The sequence below is a fragment of the Rhipicephalus microplus genome, chromosome X (genome assembly GCF_043290135.1).
Source record: "Rhipicephalus microplus isolate Deutch F79 chromosome X, USDA_Rmic, whole genome shotgun sequence".
Taxonomy (NCBI): domain Eukaryota; kingdom Metazoa; phylum Arthropoda; class Arachnida; order Ixodida; family Ixodidae; genus Rhipicephalus; species Rhipicephalus microplus.
This window is the reverse complement of record NC_134710.1, coordinates 215,909,044-215,925,298: the sequence shown is the minus strand read 5'-3', so window position 1 is coordinate 215,925,298 and position 16,255 is coordinate 215,909,044. Positions and strand designations below refer to the sequence as shown.

The following is a 16,255-nucleotide window of genomic DNA, read 5'->3' as shown; positions in this document are numbered from 1 at the left end:
CCGGATCTCCTCCACCTCTCCGGTGGTCAAGTTGTGTGGCTATAGCTTAAAAGCTGAGCTTCCTTCTGACCTAGAGTCCACTGCTTTATTCGTGGTCACATTGCAATGTGCCGCTATGACTCCAAGTTACCATAAGCAAGGCTGATCAGGCTTATCATAGACCGAAGCGGAAACAATTTTTGGTATTTCAGTACGGAAAATCTTGAAGATCAAAAACGATTCGTCACACTAATCTCGCAAAAACTTCGACAAAGCAGCGATGATTATATATATCCTTTTTGCAGAAAATTGATTTCCGGAAGCAGTAAATGCTTTGACCGGTCCATAAAAAGTTTGCTCATTCCCATCCGTAACTACAACAATAAGTCACAGCAGAATAAACGCATGAACAGGTGATGTAATATTATAGGGCCCATGTTCAGCGCTTGCGTGCTCTGCAATACTACAGCAGAAGACGCGAAAGCGTCGTATAGGTGAACCGCACCGCAAAGAGGCTACAAGGAAATCATCTCAGCGGAAATGTTGGCGAAATTTTCCTATGTTGTAACATTGCCTCGTAACATTTTCATTCTCCCGTAAGAACATAATTGAGTGGTTACTGTTGTGACAGAAAACTTCGCCTTACTTAGTTGGTTTCCCCAGCGTGCAGCCAAGAGTGGCCACTGTTGAAAGGGGGGGGAGCGTACGTCACAGTCATAGGCGTATCAGCCGGGGGGGGGGGGGGGCTCGCGCCTTACTTGCCCCCCCCCCCCGGCTGATACGCCTATGACTGTGACGTACGCTAGCATGACGTAAGGGGGAGTCGCGTTGTCTGGGCAAGTTCATACACGCGTTCCATGCAGGAAAAACCAACACACAGCTCGCAGCAGACAAAAGAGCCTGGCAGCAAAACCACGGTGGCCATGTTCCCGGCACTGGAGCGAGCTGGGGGACTCGCCAAAGGGGAGGGCGCGCTTGATTCCCATAGCCATAAAGCATTTACTTAACGCGCCGTCAGAATGGGCATTCCTGTCCGTCATAATTGGACAGACTGGAATGCAAAAACAGGTTCCACCACAAAGACAAGGCTCCAACAGTGGTGGAAGTGGTGCCGAAAGTGAACTATCCTTTGTGCTTTTGTTTTTTTTTGTTCTTTTCTTCTTTTTTTTGTATACCTAGGCTGGAACACAGCATACGTGTTACCCCGTTACAAAGAGCAAAGCGTCAAATCATCATCATGATCATCATCAACATGTAGAATAACTGTATACTGTATATGCTGCAAACGGGAGCAGAGTAACGCATAGGTCCGTCATCTAGCCTGGTTAGCAGCCATAGTTAAGCGGCGAAGTCACGCCCTGTTTTTGCAGGCAACTTGCCTAAGCCTGTTGCCGATCGAAGAAGCGTGTCGCCGATCGCCAGTCGACGTGCCTGGTGCGTCAACGACCAGCGAAGAAAGAAGAAACGCCTGCTTGGGACTGTCCCACGGGAGTTCAAAATCATTTTTTAGCCTGTCCGGTAACGCAAAACACACAGGCCATGGAGCAAGAAAGGCAGGAGGGGAAACTCCCGGCCGGCGACGCACAGCACCATTCGTTTTCCGCCGCGGGAGGTGAGCGCCCGCGGTCTCCGACGGCGCCCTGGTGTCGTCTGCTACATCTGCTTCTCGCCGACTCCACAGTGCTACTGGATACAGCTATGAAAGTTTTTCACCGGCGCGGTTTGACAAAATAAAATGAAGCAAATAGAACGTCTTAGTTCCAGCATTTTAAATTATATATGTTGGATCAGATGCTCTGCGGGCAACGAAAGAAATGAAGCGGTAGAATTAAAACAAAAACAAAAACAGACGATCTGTAATTGTAGTTAGGCGCATGCCTAAAATCACTCATTGTGTAGCTTGAGGAAAGATTTTGCACATTTCCGATATAACAGCGTCATACAGAACTACTGCTCGCGAAAGAAAGTTATTGACGAAGCCCGTTTGAGCAGACGGAATTGATTTGAACAGAAGAGCGGAGACTTCCTGGAGCTCTAAATCAGTTCTGCATAACAACAAAAAAAGTTTGACCTTTCAACGCGCCGTCTGACCAAGAACATTAGAAAAATGGGCGAGGGCTAGTGAAGAGGAAATAGACAATGAGAGGGAAGCGACTGCGCCTAGGAAAACTATTTTCGCAGCGGAACGGTCGGAAGGCGCGACATTACGCTAGGCTTAAATTTACAGACATCCCTGACGAGCCAAAGGTCTTGTGCCTCACTGAAGCGGCGCCTTAAGTTTTTGAGCGGACGTTTTACTTACTCGTGCCCAGAAATGAAGCCAAGAATTGGCCGGAATATCGCTGAAATTACCGATAAAAGCAGCGCCAAACGAGCGAAGGTAGAGGTTACTGGTCACGAGTCAGAAGTATTCGGCAAATATTTTACCAGCCTCCAAACTTCCAGGTAAGCTGCATCACGAAAAAAGCGTGTTTCTGAGTTTTACGCGTTTGGCTGTTGTAGCTTGACATGCACTTTTGGTTCTCAGAAAATAATAACAAAACAAACTTCAGAAGAGAGCAGACACATGAGGAAAGTGTTTTTTTCTGTTTTTGTTTGTATTTTTTTACTTTTTCTCTAAAATAAAAAGCTCCCCCTACAGTTTTTTTTTTATTCCCGCATATTATATGCCATGTTCCCACAAATATTTCTACCCTCGCATGCGAAGGTCCAACAGCGAAAGCGAACCTGTTTACCGCTTGTGGACAGCTTCGCGACATTGACATGCGGGGTTTAACGTCCCAAAACCACCATATCATTATCAGAAACGCCGTAGTGGAGGGCTCCGGAAATTTCGACCACCCGGGCTTCTTTAACGTGCACCCATATATGATCACACGGGCCTACAACATTTCCGCCTCCATCGGAAATGCAGCCGGGATTCGATCCCGCGACCTGCAGGTCAGCAGCTGAGTACCTTAGCCACTAGACCACCGCGGCGGGGCGACAGCTTCGCGAAATTATCGCGGTATGGTCTCTCTCCTAAGGCGATCTGGCTAGCTTAGCGAAAGCTCGTCGTAACGATTCGCCGTCTCGTTTAGTGAGTGTATCTGAGCGAAATAACATGCACCGCCGCTGCCACATGGTGAAGTGATGCCATCTGTGGAAGATAAGCAACAACTCACGAACACAAAATTCAGGTCCTCCGAGACGCCCCACTAAGCCAGTATTGACTATTTCAGTATGTTTTTCGAAAATGGTGCCGAATCCACGTAAATCATTTGCTGCCGAAGCTTAACGACACGAATTTAAAGCAAATAAAAACACCCGTTGGCATATAGCTAAAGAGCTACAGAGCGCACTTCAGTCACTTTAAATATTTCAGGTGGACGGCGACCGCTTTCAGTGGTGCGGCCTGTGCACCAGCTTATCCGCAGGGCTTGGTTCCTTTTTATCGCACCTCATTTTTGTATTCACGCTTGCACCCCCCCCCCCCCCATTGTAAATGCCCTCTTTGGGCCCTTAGAGTGTTCGTACAAATAAATAAATAAATAAATAAATAAATAAATAAATAAATAAATAAATAAATAAATTACCCAAACTTTCTGCGTGTCAGTCGCGAGTATTCTACCACGTAGCTACGCCTGCTTCTGGAACTACTTGCAGAAAGAGACCCTATGCAGGCGTAATGTTCGTAAAATGTTTATTGTGGTTGCAGTTGCAGACTACCCAATTTCATAAACATTACATGTATACTCCAATGATACAGCCATCACGTCGGGTTAACGTCAGTTGTAGTGAATTGTCATGCACTGAAGTAGATTTATGTGTCCAGGGCTCTATATATAATCTTCGCGAGCATAAGCGCTACACTTACATCACCATATATACTGCTTCTGGTGTTGCTAATAGGGAGTTTTCGAATAGGGGCCCCAAAAGTTTGGGACTCAAAGCCTTTCTTGCGTACGGACGCTTTGGATCAAGCAGGGGTGATGAGTTTTCGAATAGGGTCTGCCGCACTTTGGACACTCTCCCTATTATGTGTTACTCTAGTCCTGGGTGAGAGCCGTCAATTCAGTGGGTGCCGTCACATTTGTCGGACCCAAAACTTTTGGGACAGGCTTTGGGGCTCCCGCTAAATTCGAGAAATATGGTTTCCAACGTTTGGGTTTTGCGCATGCGCAGTGGCCTTGCTGCTATTTTTTGCCTTGTCTTGCCGCTATTTCTATTGAAAAACTCCCTAATATCCATGATGCAGCTGTTGGCATCGTTACGCAAATGTAAACGTATGCGACTGTTCAAGATACATCTGTGCGTACAACATTTGTACATATCTTTTGCGTCATTTCGTAACGTTTCGCTAAATAAAAATATGATACACCTTCGCACCGTTCGCATAACATCGATTCCCTAGGTACGTGGAATCTTCCAAATGTTTGTCTACATAACGCATACTCTAGTACTCGCCTTCAGCTCAGCGACAGTTGTGCTTTATATTTCTCTAACGAACTGACTTCAAGAGCCGCCATTGGGCGCTTTTATTAGCCGCCAAAGGAGCAAGCAAATTTTGAAGCGCGCTTCGCATTCTCTGCATCAGTTTGGGGCCAGTGGCGCCTTCCGGGCTTGGCACGGAGGATGGCCGCCACGCGTCGGTCCGCTCTCGCTGTCCTCCGGCAACAGGATGCGCATCTCGGCGTTCATCTGGCACCAGCGGCACGAGCTCTCCCATGCCATCCTGCGAGCATACGTGCGTAAAACATCGCGAACGCAGCAGCAAGAAACATTCGGTCGCGTGCGTGATAAAACTATTTGCAATGTTCATAGACTGTCGCACCGCCTAGCGGCATTCAGGAGCGTCCTCTCATGGATAATCAGTAGGCAGACGCTCCCAATGCTGCCTCTTTCGGCGGTGCTACGTTAATACGTTAGTAAGAAACGAACACAAACCACTTTGTATGCTTCGTGCATCAGTGAATATACCGGCCCATCCATGACACGCTAAATCTGATTTGGTCTTGCGAGACGCGAAGTTTTTGTGAAAATACGCGGCAACTCGCGCTTTCGATTACAGCCCGCAGAGTGCATATATCAGCTTCGCGGGAATTTCCGCAGCCACTTTGGATAGTTGAATGTTAACGTCTGCCCATTTCAGTTAAAAATCACCTTGTTTTACGTGCGTACAGCATTCGTCAGTGTTTTTGTAGTGCATGAATTTTATAACATTCATTGTACGCGTAAAGTAACGCAGGCTCGCAATTTGCGCTTCCAAAACTTTGGCCTACGCGGCGCCGCTTGTTTTTTACGTTCGTTGATAGATGCCAGAACACTGCAAGCGATTCCTTGTTTCCCGTGTATTGGAGCGAAATAAGGTGATCTGCGGCGAAATGATCTCCGCAGTGTCCGCACTGGCCCACCCCTAGATAAGCGTTGTGAGTGACGCCGCGTGGGTGTTGTGCGGGGCGAATGCCGCGTTGTTGGTGCTATCGAAGTCGTTTGGCGGAGAGAATTCCTCAGATTACTTTCAGCAGTTATGTTCAAAGAAACCGTCTCGACGTCGAGGATTTCGCACTGGACGTAAATGGTTATCAACGCGCCGAGAGTGACAGCGACGATGAACGATAAGCTGCTAGCTCACGAGCAAAGAGTTGCACTAATCACGTCCCGTCATGCGTTAATGTTTTTTCACGCTCGTAAGTCACTTTGATTGCATTTACTGTACAATACCCTTCAGCGAGCTCAAAATAAAATCATACTTTTTCTTTTGCATTGAATGTATCCCTATTACAGTGGATATTACAGAGCACCGCATGCCGCCAACCCACTCAAGCTTGACCAGCGAAGCGAAATGGTTAGAGCAATGAAATAGGCAGTTACGACTACAGTCCACGCTATCTTCTCCTGCACTTCACTGGTGCCGTCCAAACAACGTCATTTTTCGACGAAATTTCGCAATTTTGACTTTGCGAAAAGCGTACACGAGCATTCGTTTCGGTGTCCTTGTTTCGATCGCGCTGATGAAACCTGCTACATCCAAGTGCAGGGAATGCTGCACTGTTAGAGCCTGATCATAGCTGTGACAGAAGTGCTACTTAATGGGAAGTTAAATGCTTGTGTTTCGTTGAAGAAGCAGCCACATGATGCTTACAGCGCAAGTAACGACGGCATAATATGTTTGCGAGCCAACGCTACGTTAAACATTTGTTCCTGTGCAGCCGCGACGGCGTGCTATTCGCTATATAGTGACTTACTACTAAGGCAAATTCACCAGACAGGCTCGGCACAAACGATGTCGTAGTGCCGTTAAGTTTATACGTGAATTCTGGTTCGCGCAGTTTTCTGTAGCACTCATACGATTACGCAAAGCATCCTTGATACACGGTCGATCAGCTGGAACCACCACACTTTGCACTGCGGCGAGAAATGAGGTAGCGAACATTTAGCAGTTCTTATTGGTTGAGAAAGTACTTTGGTACACATTCATTTGACGATACACATTCATTTGACGATCAAGAGTTCGTCAGGTGAAAGCGGCATGAGCAGTACTTCCGCGAATCTTATCTTTTCTTATGCGACTTCACGGGTTGATTATCCTTCCGCAGCCATCTTGGAATTTACGGCGCGCCACCTATAGGCCGTGGGCATTAGCGATAAACCCCATAACCGCGAAAATGCTCGCGACAGCGACGAGCGACGCAACGTAGATTGCCTTCGCGCGAACAGTCGCTTGCGCAGGCAAACGTCATTCACGCGACAGCTAGACGGCTTCGGCGAGCGAACTCCACTGTTGCTGGCCTACTCGTGCCAAAAGCGCCGCGTAGTTAGCGGTATGCAATGTAAAAATAAAACGGGTTGTATAATGAAATAGAAGGGGTTTATTATTGCCTTGAAGCACTCATTTTCTATGAACGTACATAAATGTTACCTTATTTCTTCATTGTGCACACGTGACCGTGGTGAAGAGGAGCATGAGAGGAGGTGGTGGTTTCGCGGCACATGGAGAGAACCGGCAGTACGTCAGTCAGGCACTGCGCCGTGCTTCCTGTCGGGCTGTAAAAGTTAGGCGCCTTCTTCCTCTTCTAACCACCGCTACCACTACCACGTCAGTCATGTACATTCTGTTCCAGCGCTTTAAGCACAGCACTTCCGGGCGATGGGCGACGGTTTCCAAATCTAGAAAACAGAGCAATCGCACGAAAACTACCACGCGACACGTCTCGCGTACGCCCCGTTTCGTCGCTCATAGCATCGCTCGTCGCTGTCGCGTGCATTTTCGCGTTTATGGGGTTTGGCCTTAAAGCGATATACGTGACGCCAATTTTACGGCGTTTTCAAATAAATGAAATGGGTGCCATATATGCTTCCAGTGAAATTATTAATTTCCGATTGAACATAGGACAAAATTGATGTAATGTTTTGTGAGTAGCCACAGGGGAATATCTTTGAAAACTTGCAGTTTTATGCTTCGCCACATCACAATGAGTCCAAAAGGCTTGCTTCTTTTGGCTTGCTTCAACATGTAGCATAGGCCGTTCAGCCTATGCTACATGTTGAAATTGGAAATTGAAAAGTGATTTATTTCGCCATCAAAATTTGAAGGAAGAAAAGGAAATAAAGCTATCAGAGACCAGCGCGGGTAGGTGGCACACCAAAAAAGAGCACCTGGTGGAGAGTCGCGACAATACTCAGCCACTCACGCCCAGTTGACCGGCCACAGTGTACCGCGTTGAGAGCATTTGCATGTGCCGCTAGTTGCCACGCGTCATTTTGAAAGGAACAGACCGACAGGTCATTGCGCCAGTAATACTGAACCATGGTTTAGAAAAAAAAAAAAAAACTTTGTCCAAAGGCTACTCCCATATAAAAATCACCGAAAAAACAGAGAGAACCCCTGCAAAGCAGGCTGCGTCTATGCAGTGGCGTAACTAAGGGCGGGGTAAGGAAATACAAGTGCCCCGGGCACCACTTGGGAGGGGGCGCGCTGAGTCCGCTTAGCATGCGCTCGGGGACCTCCTAAGAACTCAAACAGACCGCTAGCACCCCGCGCCCTGTGAAAAGGTCGCCCCTGCAGGTTCAAAACCAATTAGGGCATGCTATCACACTGTTTCAATACCCCCTTCTTCACCTTCTTCTCCCCCACCCGTGAGTCTCTTTTGACTAGGTAAATGGGGCTCTTTTACTTCAACAAACGAAACACAATCTTTTGGGAACCCGTGGCTCATATGAGCAACAAGCTTGTGGCTTCTTCACACAGGGAAGCCCATGAAAATCAATAAGATAAATAGGTTGGTGGAAGCCTGTTTCCACATGAGCACGATTGCGTACGTATCCTGGGTAGGAGTTCTGAGGCCTCTTTATTAGTGACATGGCGTATGTTTCTACGAGCGCACATGTATCATCATGATCATCAGCCTGACTATGTACGCCCAGTGCGAAAAGGCCTCTCCCATGATCCACCAATCAACGCGCTCTTATAAACATATGCAAATGCTATAATATCGGCACGGTGGGAGGTGGAACCGCCAATTTTCTTCCAGTGTCGCCACTGAACTGATCTTTTGAAACATTCGTTTTGTTCGGGTTTGGCCCAAACAACCTTGCTTCTTCCACCCGTACATAACCCTAATCAGAAAGGAAAATGGCTGTCCATGGTCTTGTGGCTGAAGAGTTGCGGTCGATAAGCTCTTTGTCAACTCCTCAAACATGTCAGCCTTCAAGCTTATAGCGAGTTTTCACGATCAGATGTCGCGATGAAAGGAGTACAGGATAGAACTAAGTACGGGCTTTCTAGCAAGACTCAATTCTTATCCTTTTGAAATCTCAAACTCGTAAACAGACCTATAGAATTGCGTCGCCCATGCTCGTTTTTCTCGGTGTATCGGCACTTTCCCCAGGGCATTTTCTTCGATAAGCATGCTTAGGATGGGGTTGACTATGAGGGATGGCGCGCCCGAAGAAGAAGAAAATGAACTTTATTATTAAAGTCCCGCGAAGTTGATTTGGGGCGGGCCTGATTATGCACGAAACGTAACCACGGGCACAAATGAGTGCAATCTAAGAAGTCTCTCAGTTGTTATTTCTCTGTGTATGAAAAGCCCGCTCCTTTCGCAAACGGGGCCTGTGCAGCGAGAGAAGTGACCTTTGTGCGTCCGGCAACTAAACGCAATCGTTCTGATAAAAGCCGAAGGCGCGCGATGCTCCCCCACAACAAGGTAAGCACGCCAGTAGACCACCCTCCCCCACCGCGGCGCAAAGCACGCGTGGGAGATGAGCGCGCATCAGCGTATCACGACGAGTTGGGCGCCGAGCAGGCGCCGAGCGCCCTTATTGCTGCATGTCACTGCTAATGCTCGAAAGATGCTACTTCCCTCGACATCTGCACCACCAGCGCTAAGTGGTAGATATAAATAGCTTGCCGTTGGAACGTTCAAGGAGGTGCTCTTTCGTGTCTCAGTATATGTAATGGCGAATTCCATCGAGAGAACAGGAGTAGAGGGGCAGGGCACTGAGGAGTGGGGGGAAGAGCACTGAGAGCAGGGCTACTCAACCTGTCACTGGAATGCGCCGCGCTCCCGGAGGGCAAGTGAGGAGGTGACGAGTAGGGAGACTATGTGACAAACATTCCAAGCCCCGGCATATTCTTTGTGGGGCAGCAGCAAAATACGTGTGAAATCAGTCAGCCACATATTCTTCATTATCCTGATACCTAGTATGCTTGTGCAACGACTCATTCGGCAAAGGTCCAGCTGTCATTGTAGCCATCCGTACAAAACAGCGCTGTCCAACTACATATGGTTGCTACCATCGCCGCCACGCTCGCCGGCTCAAAAATAATTCTGAGGAGGCTGTGACGTTCAAGAACCACATGACTCATCGTACTGCGCCTACTCCGCTTTTCAGGCGAGAGCACTGCAAACTGCTCCTGGCTGCTCTCGGCGCAGCAAGAGGATTCTCGCTCTACCAATGAATGAGAGTGCTCCTGCACCTGCTCGACGACTGAAACACGCCGGCTCTGAAGAGAGCACTTTAAGCGTGCTTTTGAGTGATCCTGCTCTCCCAATGGAATTCGCCATGAAGCCGCACGCGCGAAAGGTCAAACGTTCGATTACACGCGTCGAAGTCTTTTTCTGGATTATTTTTCTGTTATATATATATATATATATATATATATATATATATATATATATATATATATATATATATATATATATATATATATATATATATATATATATATATATATATATATATATCATCAGCCTAACTACGCCCACTGCAGGACAAAGGCCTCTGTCATGTTCCGCCAGTTACCAAGGTCCTGTACTTGCTGCTGCCAATTTATACCCGCAAACTTCTTAATCTCATCTGCCCACCTAACCTTCTGTCTCCGCCTAACCCGCTTGCCTTCTCTTGGAATCCAGTTAGTTACCCTTAACGACCAGCGGTTATCCTATCTACGCGCTACACGCCCGGCCCATGTCCATTTTCTATTCTTGATTCCAACTATGATATCCTTAACCCCCGTTTGTTCCCTAATCCACTCTGCTCTCTTTTTGTCTCTTAAGGTTACACCTACCATTTTTCTTTCCACTGCTCACTGCGTCATCCTTTATTCAAGCTAAACCCTCTTTGTAAGTCTCCAGCTTTCTGCTCCGTAGCTAAGTACCGGCAAGATACAGTTGTTATATACCCTCCTCTTAAGAGATAGTGGCAATCTACCTGTCATAATTCGAGAGTGCTTGCCAAATGTGCTCCACCCCATTCTTATTCTTCAAGTTACTTCAATCTCGTGGTTTGGCTCCGCGGTTATTACTTGCCCTAAGTAGATATAGTCTTTTACAACTTGAAGTACACTATTACCTATCTCGAAGTGCTGCTCTCTCCCGAGGTGGTTGTACATTACTTTCGTTTTCTGCAAATTAATTTTAAGACCCACCTTTCTGCTCTCCTTGTCTAACTTCGTAAACATGAGTTGCAATTTGTCCCCTGAGTTACTCAGCAATGCAATGTCATCGGCTAAGCGCAGGCTACTTAGGTACTCTCCATTAACTTTTATCCCTAACTGTTCCCATTCTAGGCTTCTGAAAACCTCCTGTAAGCACGCCGTAAGTAGAATTGGGGAGATCGTGTCCCCCTGCCTTACACCCTTCTTGATTGGTATTCTGTTGCTTTCTTTATGAAGCACTGTGGTAGCAGTTGATCCCCTGTACATTTCTTTCAGGATGTTTATATATACTTCATCGACGCCCTGATTCCACAGTGTCTGCATGACGGCTGATATTTCTACTGACTCAAACGCCTTTTCGTAATCTATGAAGGCTATGTAGTGTGGTTGGTTATATTCTGAGCATTTCTCTGTTACCTGATTGATAGTATGAATGTGGTCGATTGTTGAGTAGCCTGTTCGAAATCCTGCTTCTTCCTTTGGTTGATTGAATTCTAATGTTTTCTGTGCTCTGTTAGCAATTACCTTTGTATATAGCATCGTATACTACATAGAGCAAGCTGATCGGCCTGTAATTCTTCAAGTCCTTGCTATCTCCTTTCTTATGTATTAAGATGATGTTAGCATTCTTCCAAGACTCTGGTACTCTTCCCGTCTTAAGACACCTCGTAAACAGAGTGGCTAGTTTTTCTAATACAATCTGTCCTCCATCTTTCAGCAGATCTGATGTTACCTGATCCTCACCAGCAGCTTAACCTCTTTGCACGTTCTCCAAAGCTTTTCTGACTTCTATCATTACTGGTGGGGTGTCATCTGGGTTACTGCTAGTTCATATAGTATTAAGGTCGTGCTTGTCCCGGCTACTGTACAGAACTCTGTAAAACTCCTCCGCTATTTTAACTATCCTATCCATATTGGTAGTTATTTTGCCTTCTTTGTCCCTTAGTGCATACATCCGATTTTAGCCTATTCCAAGTTTCCTCTTCACTGCTTTGACGCTTCCTCCGTTTTTCAGAGCGTATATATATATATATATATATATATATATATATATATATATATATATATATATATATATATATATATATATATATATATATATATATATATATATATATATATATATATATATATATATATATATATATATATATATATATATATATATATATATATATATATTGTCGCGGTACAGCGCGAACCAAAGGCAGATAAACGTTGACACAGCGACTCTCAGCAGCCGAACAGCAAGATCACCTTCTTTGTCTTTTTTTCAGCCAGAGCTCCACTACCTGGTGTCTGCCAAATACCCTTATCGTCGTTTTGGTCCACCAGTACACACGCGTCATTCGCCCCCCTCTTAAAGAGCATCACCCCGATGTTAAACCAGTAGTGCAGTTTTTTTTAAATAAGTGTCTTACGCAGTCACTACCTGGCATAATGCTTCATGCGTACAACGTTAACTAGTTCAGGATGGTGCTGGCGAGGACTCGTACTACACGAACTGTCGGGAACGACCTCGTAAGTAACATTACTTAATCGCCGCAGTACTAAGCATGGCCCAAAGCATCTCCTTAAGAGCTTTTCGGAGAGTTCTCGTTTCCGTATGGGCGTCCAAACCCATACTCTGTCGCCGGTCTGGTAAACGACTGTTCTGCAACGAGAATTGTAGTGGCTTGCGTCGTACTCTTGTTGTTGCTGGATTCGCAAGCGTGCTAGTTGCCTTGCTTCTTCCGCTCGTTCTGTAAACATCTCGGCGTCCGCTTCAATGTCGTCGCATTCGTGCGCTAGAATCGCATCTAACATGGTCCGTACTTCCATTCCGTGAATTAGGCTGAACGGGGTCATCCGGGTTGTTTCTTGCTTGGCCGTGTTGTATGCAAACGTGATATATGGCAAGATTTCGTCCCAATTTTTGTGTTCGTCGTCTACGTACATTGAAAGCATGTCTTCAATTGTTTTGTTCAGACGCCCTGTAAGCCCGTTCGTTTGCGGGTGGTAGGCGGTTGTCTTACGATGGGTTGTTCCACTCGGCACGAGGACTTGATCCAAAAGAGCTGCCGTAAATGCGGTTCCTCCGTCTGTGATTATGACGCTTGGTGCACCATGCCGCAGGGCAACGTTCTCGATGAAAAATTGTGCCACCTCCGCTGCTGTACCTCTGTGGGTAGCCTTTGTTTCAGCAAAACGGGTAGGGTAATCAGTCACGACAATACCCCCGCGGTTCCCAGCAGTAGAAGTAGGAATGGGCCCAAAATATCCATGCCAATCTGGTCGAATGGTGTTCTCGGGACCTGCACGGGCTGCAGGAGGCCAGCTGGTTTAGTTGGCGGTGACTTCCGTCGCTGGCAGTCGAGGCAAGTACGAACATGGTGCTTCACGGCTATAGTCCGTCTTGGCCAGTAGTAGCGGTGCCGTACTCTGGCCAACGTTCTCGTGTAACCTAAGTGGCCTGAAGTCACCTCGTTGTGGCATGCTTCGAGTACTTCGGAGCGAAGGGCTGCTGGGATGACGAGCAAATAGACAGATTCTGTCGAAGAGAAGTTTCTTTTGTATAGTACTCCACCCCGTAAGCAAAATGATGACAGCGCTCTTACGAAAACAGTTGGTGCCTTCTGAGATCTTCCGTCCAGGTAATTAATTAGGGCAAGTAACTCAGGGTCGCCACGTTGTTGCTGCGGAATGGCGGTTGTGTAGTGGGAATTTGGTGAATTGGTCTCGCCATGTCGTCGGTAATTATCCGATGCTTGGTTAGAGGCGTGCGGCCAACTCTTGGCTTTGTCGAAAAGCAGTCCTAGAGTTCGGCCAGTATAAAAGCCTCTTTCGCTCGTTCTTAGGCAAAGTAGTGCTAACGTCGAGAACTGGCGTTGAATCAAGTTTTAGCGCCTCGTCGACTACTGCAAAGCAGCCTTCTGCGTCTGTGATATCGTCGAAGTAAGCGACGGCCATGCCATTTGGAAGGTGCCGGCGCTCACCACTAAAATTTGTCAGAAGCAAGTCCGTGCGTCCAGCGGCAACGCTGACGATACCTCTTGCGACGGAAATGCCGTGTGTGAGGAGGAGCGAGCTTATTCGGTCTGCAACTCTTTCTCCGTCAAACTGGACAGCGGCTGCCACAGAAACAAGCATGCATGATCGAGGAGGGAGAACCCCATCGTCATCAGTTAGGTGCAATTGGTTTGGTCGCACCTGTGGAAAATCAGGTGCGCCTGAACTGTTGCGGAACGTAATCAAACTGTCTGGGATATTGATGACGGCGCCGTACTCTCGTAAGAAGTCCATACCAATAATTAGATCCTTGCAGCATGCGGCGAGAACGACGAACGACGCAACGAAAGAAGAACCTCCAATGTCACTTTTCGCTGTGCATCTTCCAGAGGGCATCAATAACTGACCACCTGCCGTCCTTATTTGAGGGCCTGTCCACGGTGTCTTCACTTTCTTGAGGCGGATGGCGAGGTCCTGACTGATAATAGAAAAGTCGGCACCGGTGTCGACTAAGGCTGGTATTGCTTTCTGGCCGTCAAGAAAAACACTAAGGTCGGCGGTCACAATGTCGTCGCTCTCACGTCTTGTCGGCTTTACAGCGTCGTGTAATGGGGACTTGTCATCTTCATGGCCTGCAACCTTACCCCCGGAGGTCGCCGCCCTCAGTTTCCCCGGAGCGGGCTGGGTGACCTTCTTGCGTAAAGGTACGCAGAGATACGTCGGTGTGACAAAGGTGAATGAGCGGGAGAAGGAGAGCGGTATTGACGTCCCAAACCTGGCTGGCGGGTAGGTATTGCCTCCTCGTCAGAAGTACGGTAGTCGTAAAAGCGAGAACGGGCTCCTTGGAAAGAGGCGTCCTCCCGGCGTGGTATGTATTCTTCGTTCGCACGTCGATCGTCAGACCATGTTCGAAAAGGGCGGAACGAATCACTGCGGTGCCAGCAATGACGGGCAATATGGCCTGCAACTCCGCAGTTAAAGCATAGTGGACGTCGTCGATTGTGCGCCATGCGTCTGTTCCTCGGAGCGATGGACGTCTGAGCCACCCTTCTTGCGACGATGTCCATAATGCTGCTGTGGACGGCTGGTGGTACGTTGGTTGGCTTGGCGGTCGGCTCAGGGTCTGCTCTTGCGGCGGTGACCAAGGGACCGTCGGCACTGGGTGGTATGGCGGCGATATACCAGATGGTGAACGTCGGAGAGCGTCGGCGTAGCTCATGGGACGGTGCTCGTCATCAGGACCAGCGGTAGAAAATGCGTGGCGGATTTCGTCGCGCACCAGTTTAGCGATGGACGCAACGGGGGTTTGAGCAACCGGAGTCCGGTACTTTTGTAGTTCTTCGCGAACTATCTCCTTAATGAGGTCTCGCAGGGAGCTTTGATTCTCAGGTATGGCGGCAGCATTGATTGGGGCACTGCTAGACATTCGATGATACTGCCTGCATTGTTGATGGAGGGCCCGCTCAATAGCCGTAGCCTTCTTGATAAAATCAACTACGGTACTTGGAGGGTTGCGCAGTAGCCCGGCGAAAAGTTGCTCCTTAACGCCGCGCATGAGGTAGCTCAACTTCCTATCTTCACTCATGTTCGGGCCAGCTTGACGAAAAAGACGAGTCATATCTTCAGCGAACATAGCAACGCTTTCATTGGGTTTTTGAACCCGTAGCTCCAACAGCTGCTGCGCACGGTTGCGTCGATCGACATTGGCGAACCTGTCGACAAGCTGTTGTCGGAAGTCACCCCAAGTTAACAGACTGGCTTCTCTGTTCTCATACCAAATTTTCGCACCGCCGTCAAGGTAGAAATAGGCGCGTAAGTGCTTTTTTTGTTCAGGCCACAGATTAATCTTGGCAACACGCTCCTAGTGCTCAAGCCAGTCGTCAACATCTTCATGGGCGCCGCCACTAAAGTGATCGGGAACCAGCGGTTGAAAGATGGTTACCTGTGAAGGCTGTGTCGGCGGGGGCCTTGGGGCGCCGGTTGCGGACTGTCGTTGACCATTTGTAGAGGTGATCGGCACCTGCGAGGTTCCGTGGAAGGAGTGAACTCCGGCGCGAGGCCTATCAGCCGCCGACTGAACCGGTGCACGGGAGTTGCAATGGGTGACAATGCGTCCGAGCGAGATGAACGGCTCCCAGTGGGAGTATGGAGCATTAGGTAGAGTTGCGGCCCAGTACCTCCACCAGTGTCGCGGTTCAGCGCGAACCAAAGGCAGATAAACGTTGACACAGCGACTCTCAGCAGCCGAACAGCAAGATCACCTTCTTTGTCTTTTTTTCAGCCAGAGCTCCAGTACCTGGTGTCTGCCAAATACCCTTATCGTCGTTTTGGTCCACCAGTACACACGCGTCTATATATATATATATA

The 16,255-nt window shown here is 47.9% G+C and overlaps 1 protein-coding gene across 2 annotated transcripts in view; it reads right to left on the bottom strand.

Annotated features, from left to right (window-relative positions):
- Nucleotides 1-4,467: 4,467 nt before the first annotated feature.
- Nucleotides 4,468-16,255, bottom strand: part of LOC119187389 (E3 ubiquitin-protein ligase MARCHF2-like) — a 43,199-nt gene continuing 31,411 nt past the window's right edge. Inside the window, exon 3 of one of the 2 annotated variants that reach the window (XM_075878617.1) lies at nt 4,468-4,693. In XM_075878617.1, coding sequence (XP_075734732.1) covers nt 4,552-4,693 — 142 coding nt within the window. In that variant the 3' untranslated portion in view covers nt 4,468-4,551. The remainder of the gene's footprint in view (nt 4,694-16,255) is intronic. The other variant, XM_075878618.1, reaches the window with a different exon arrangement.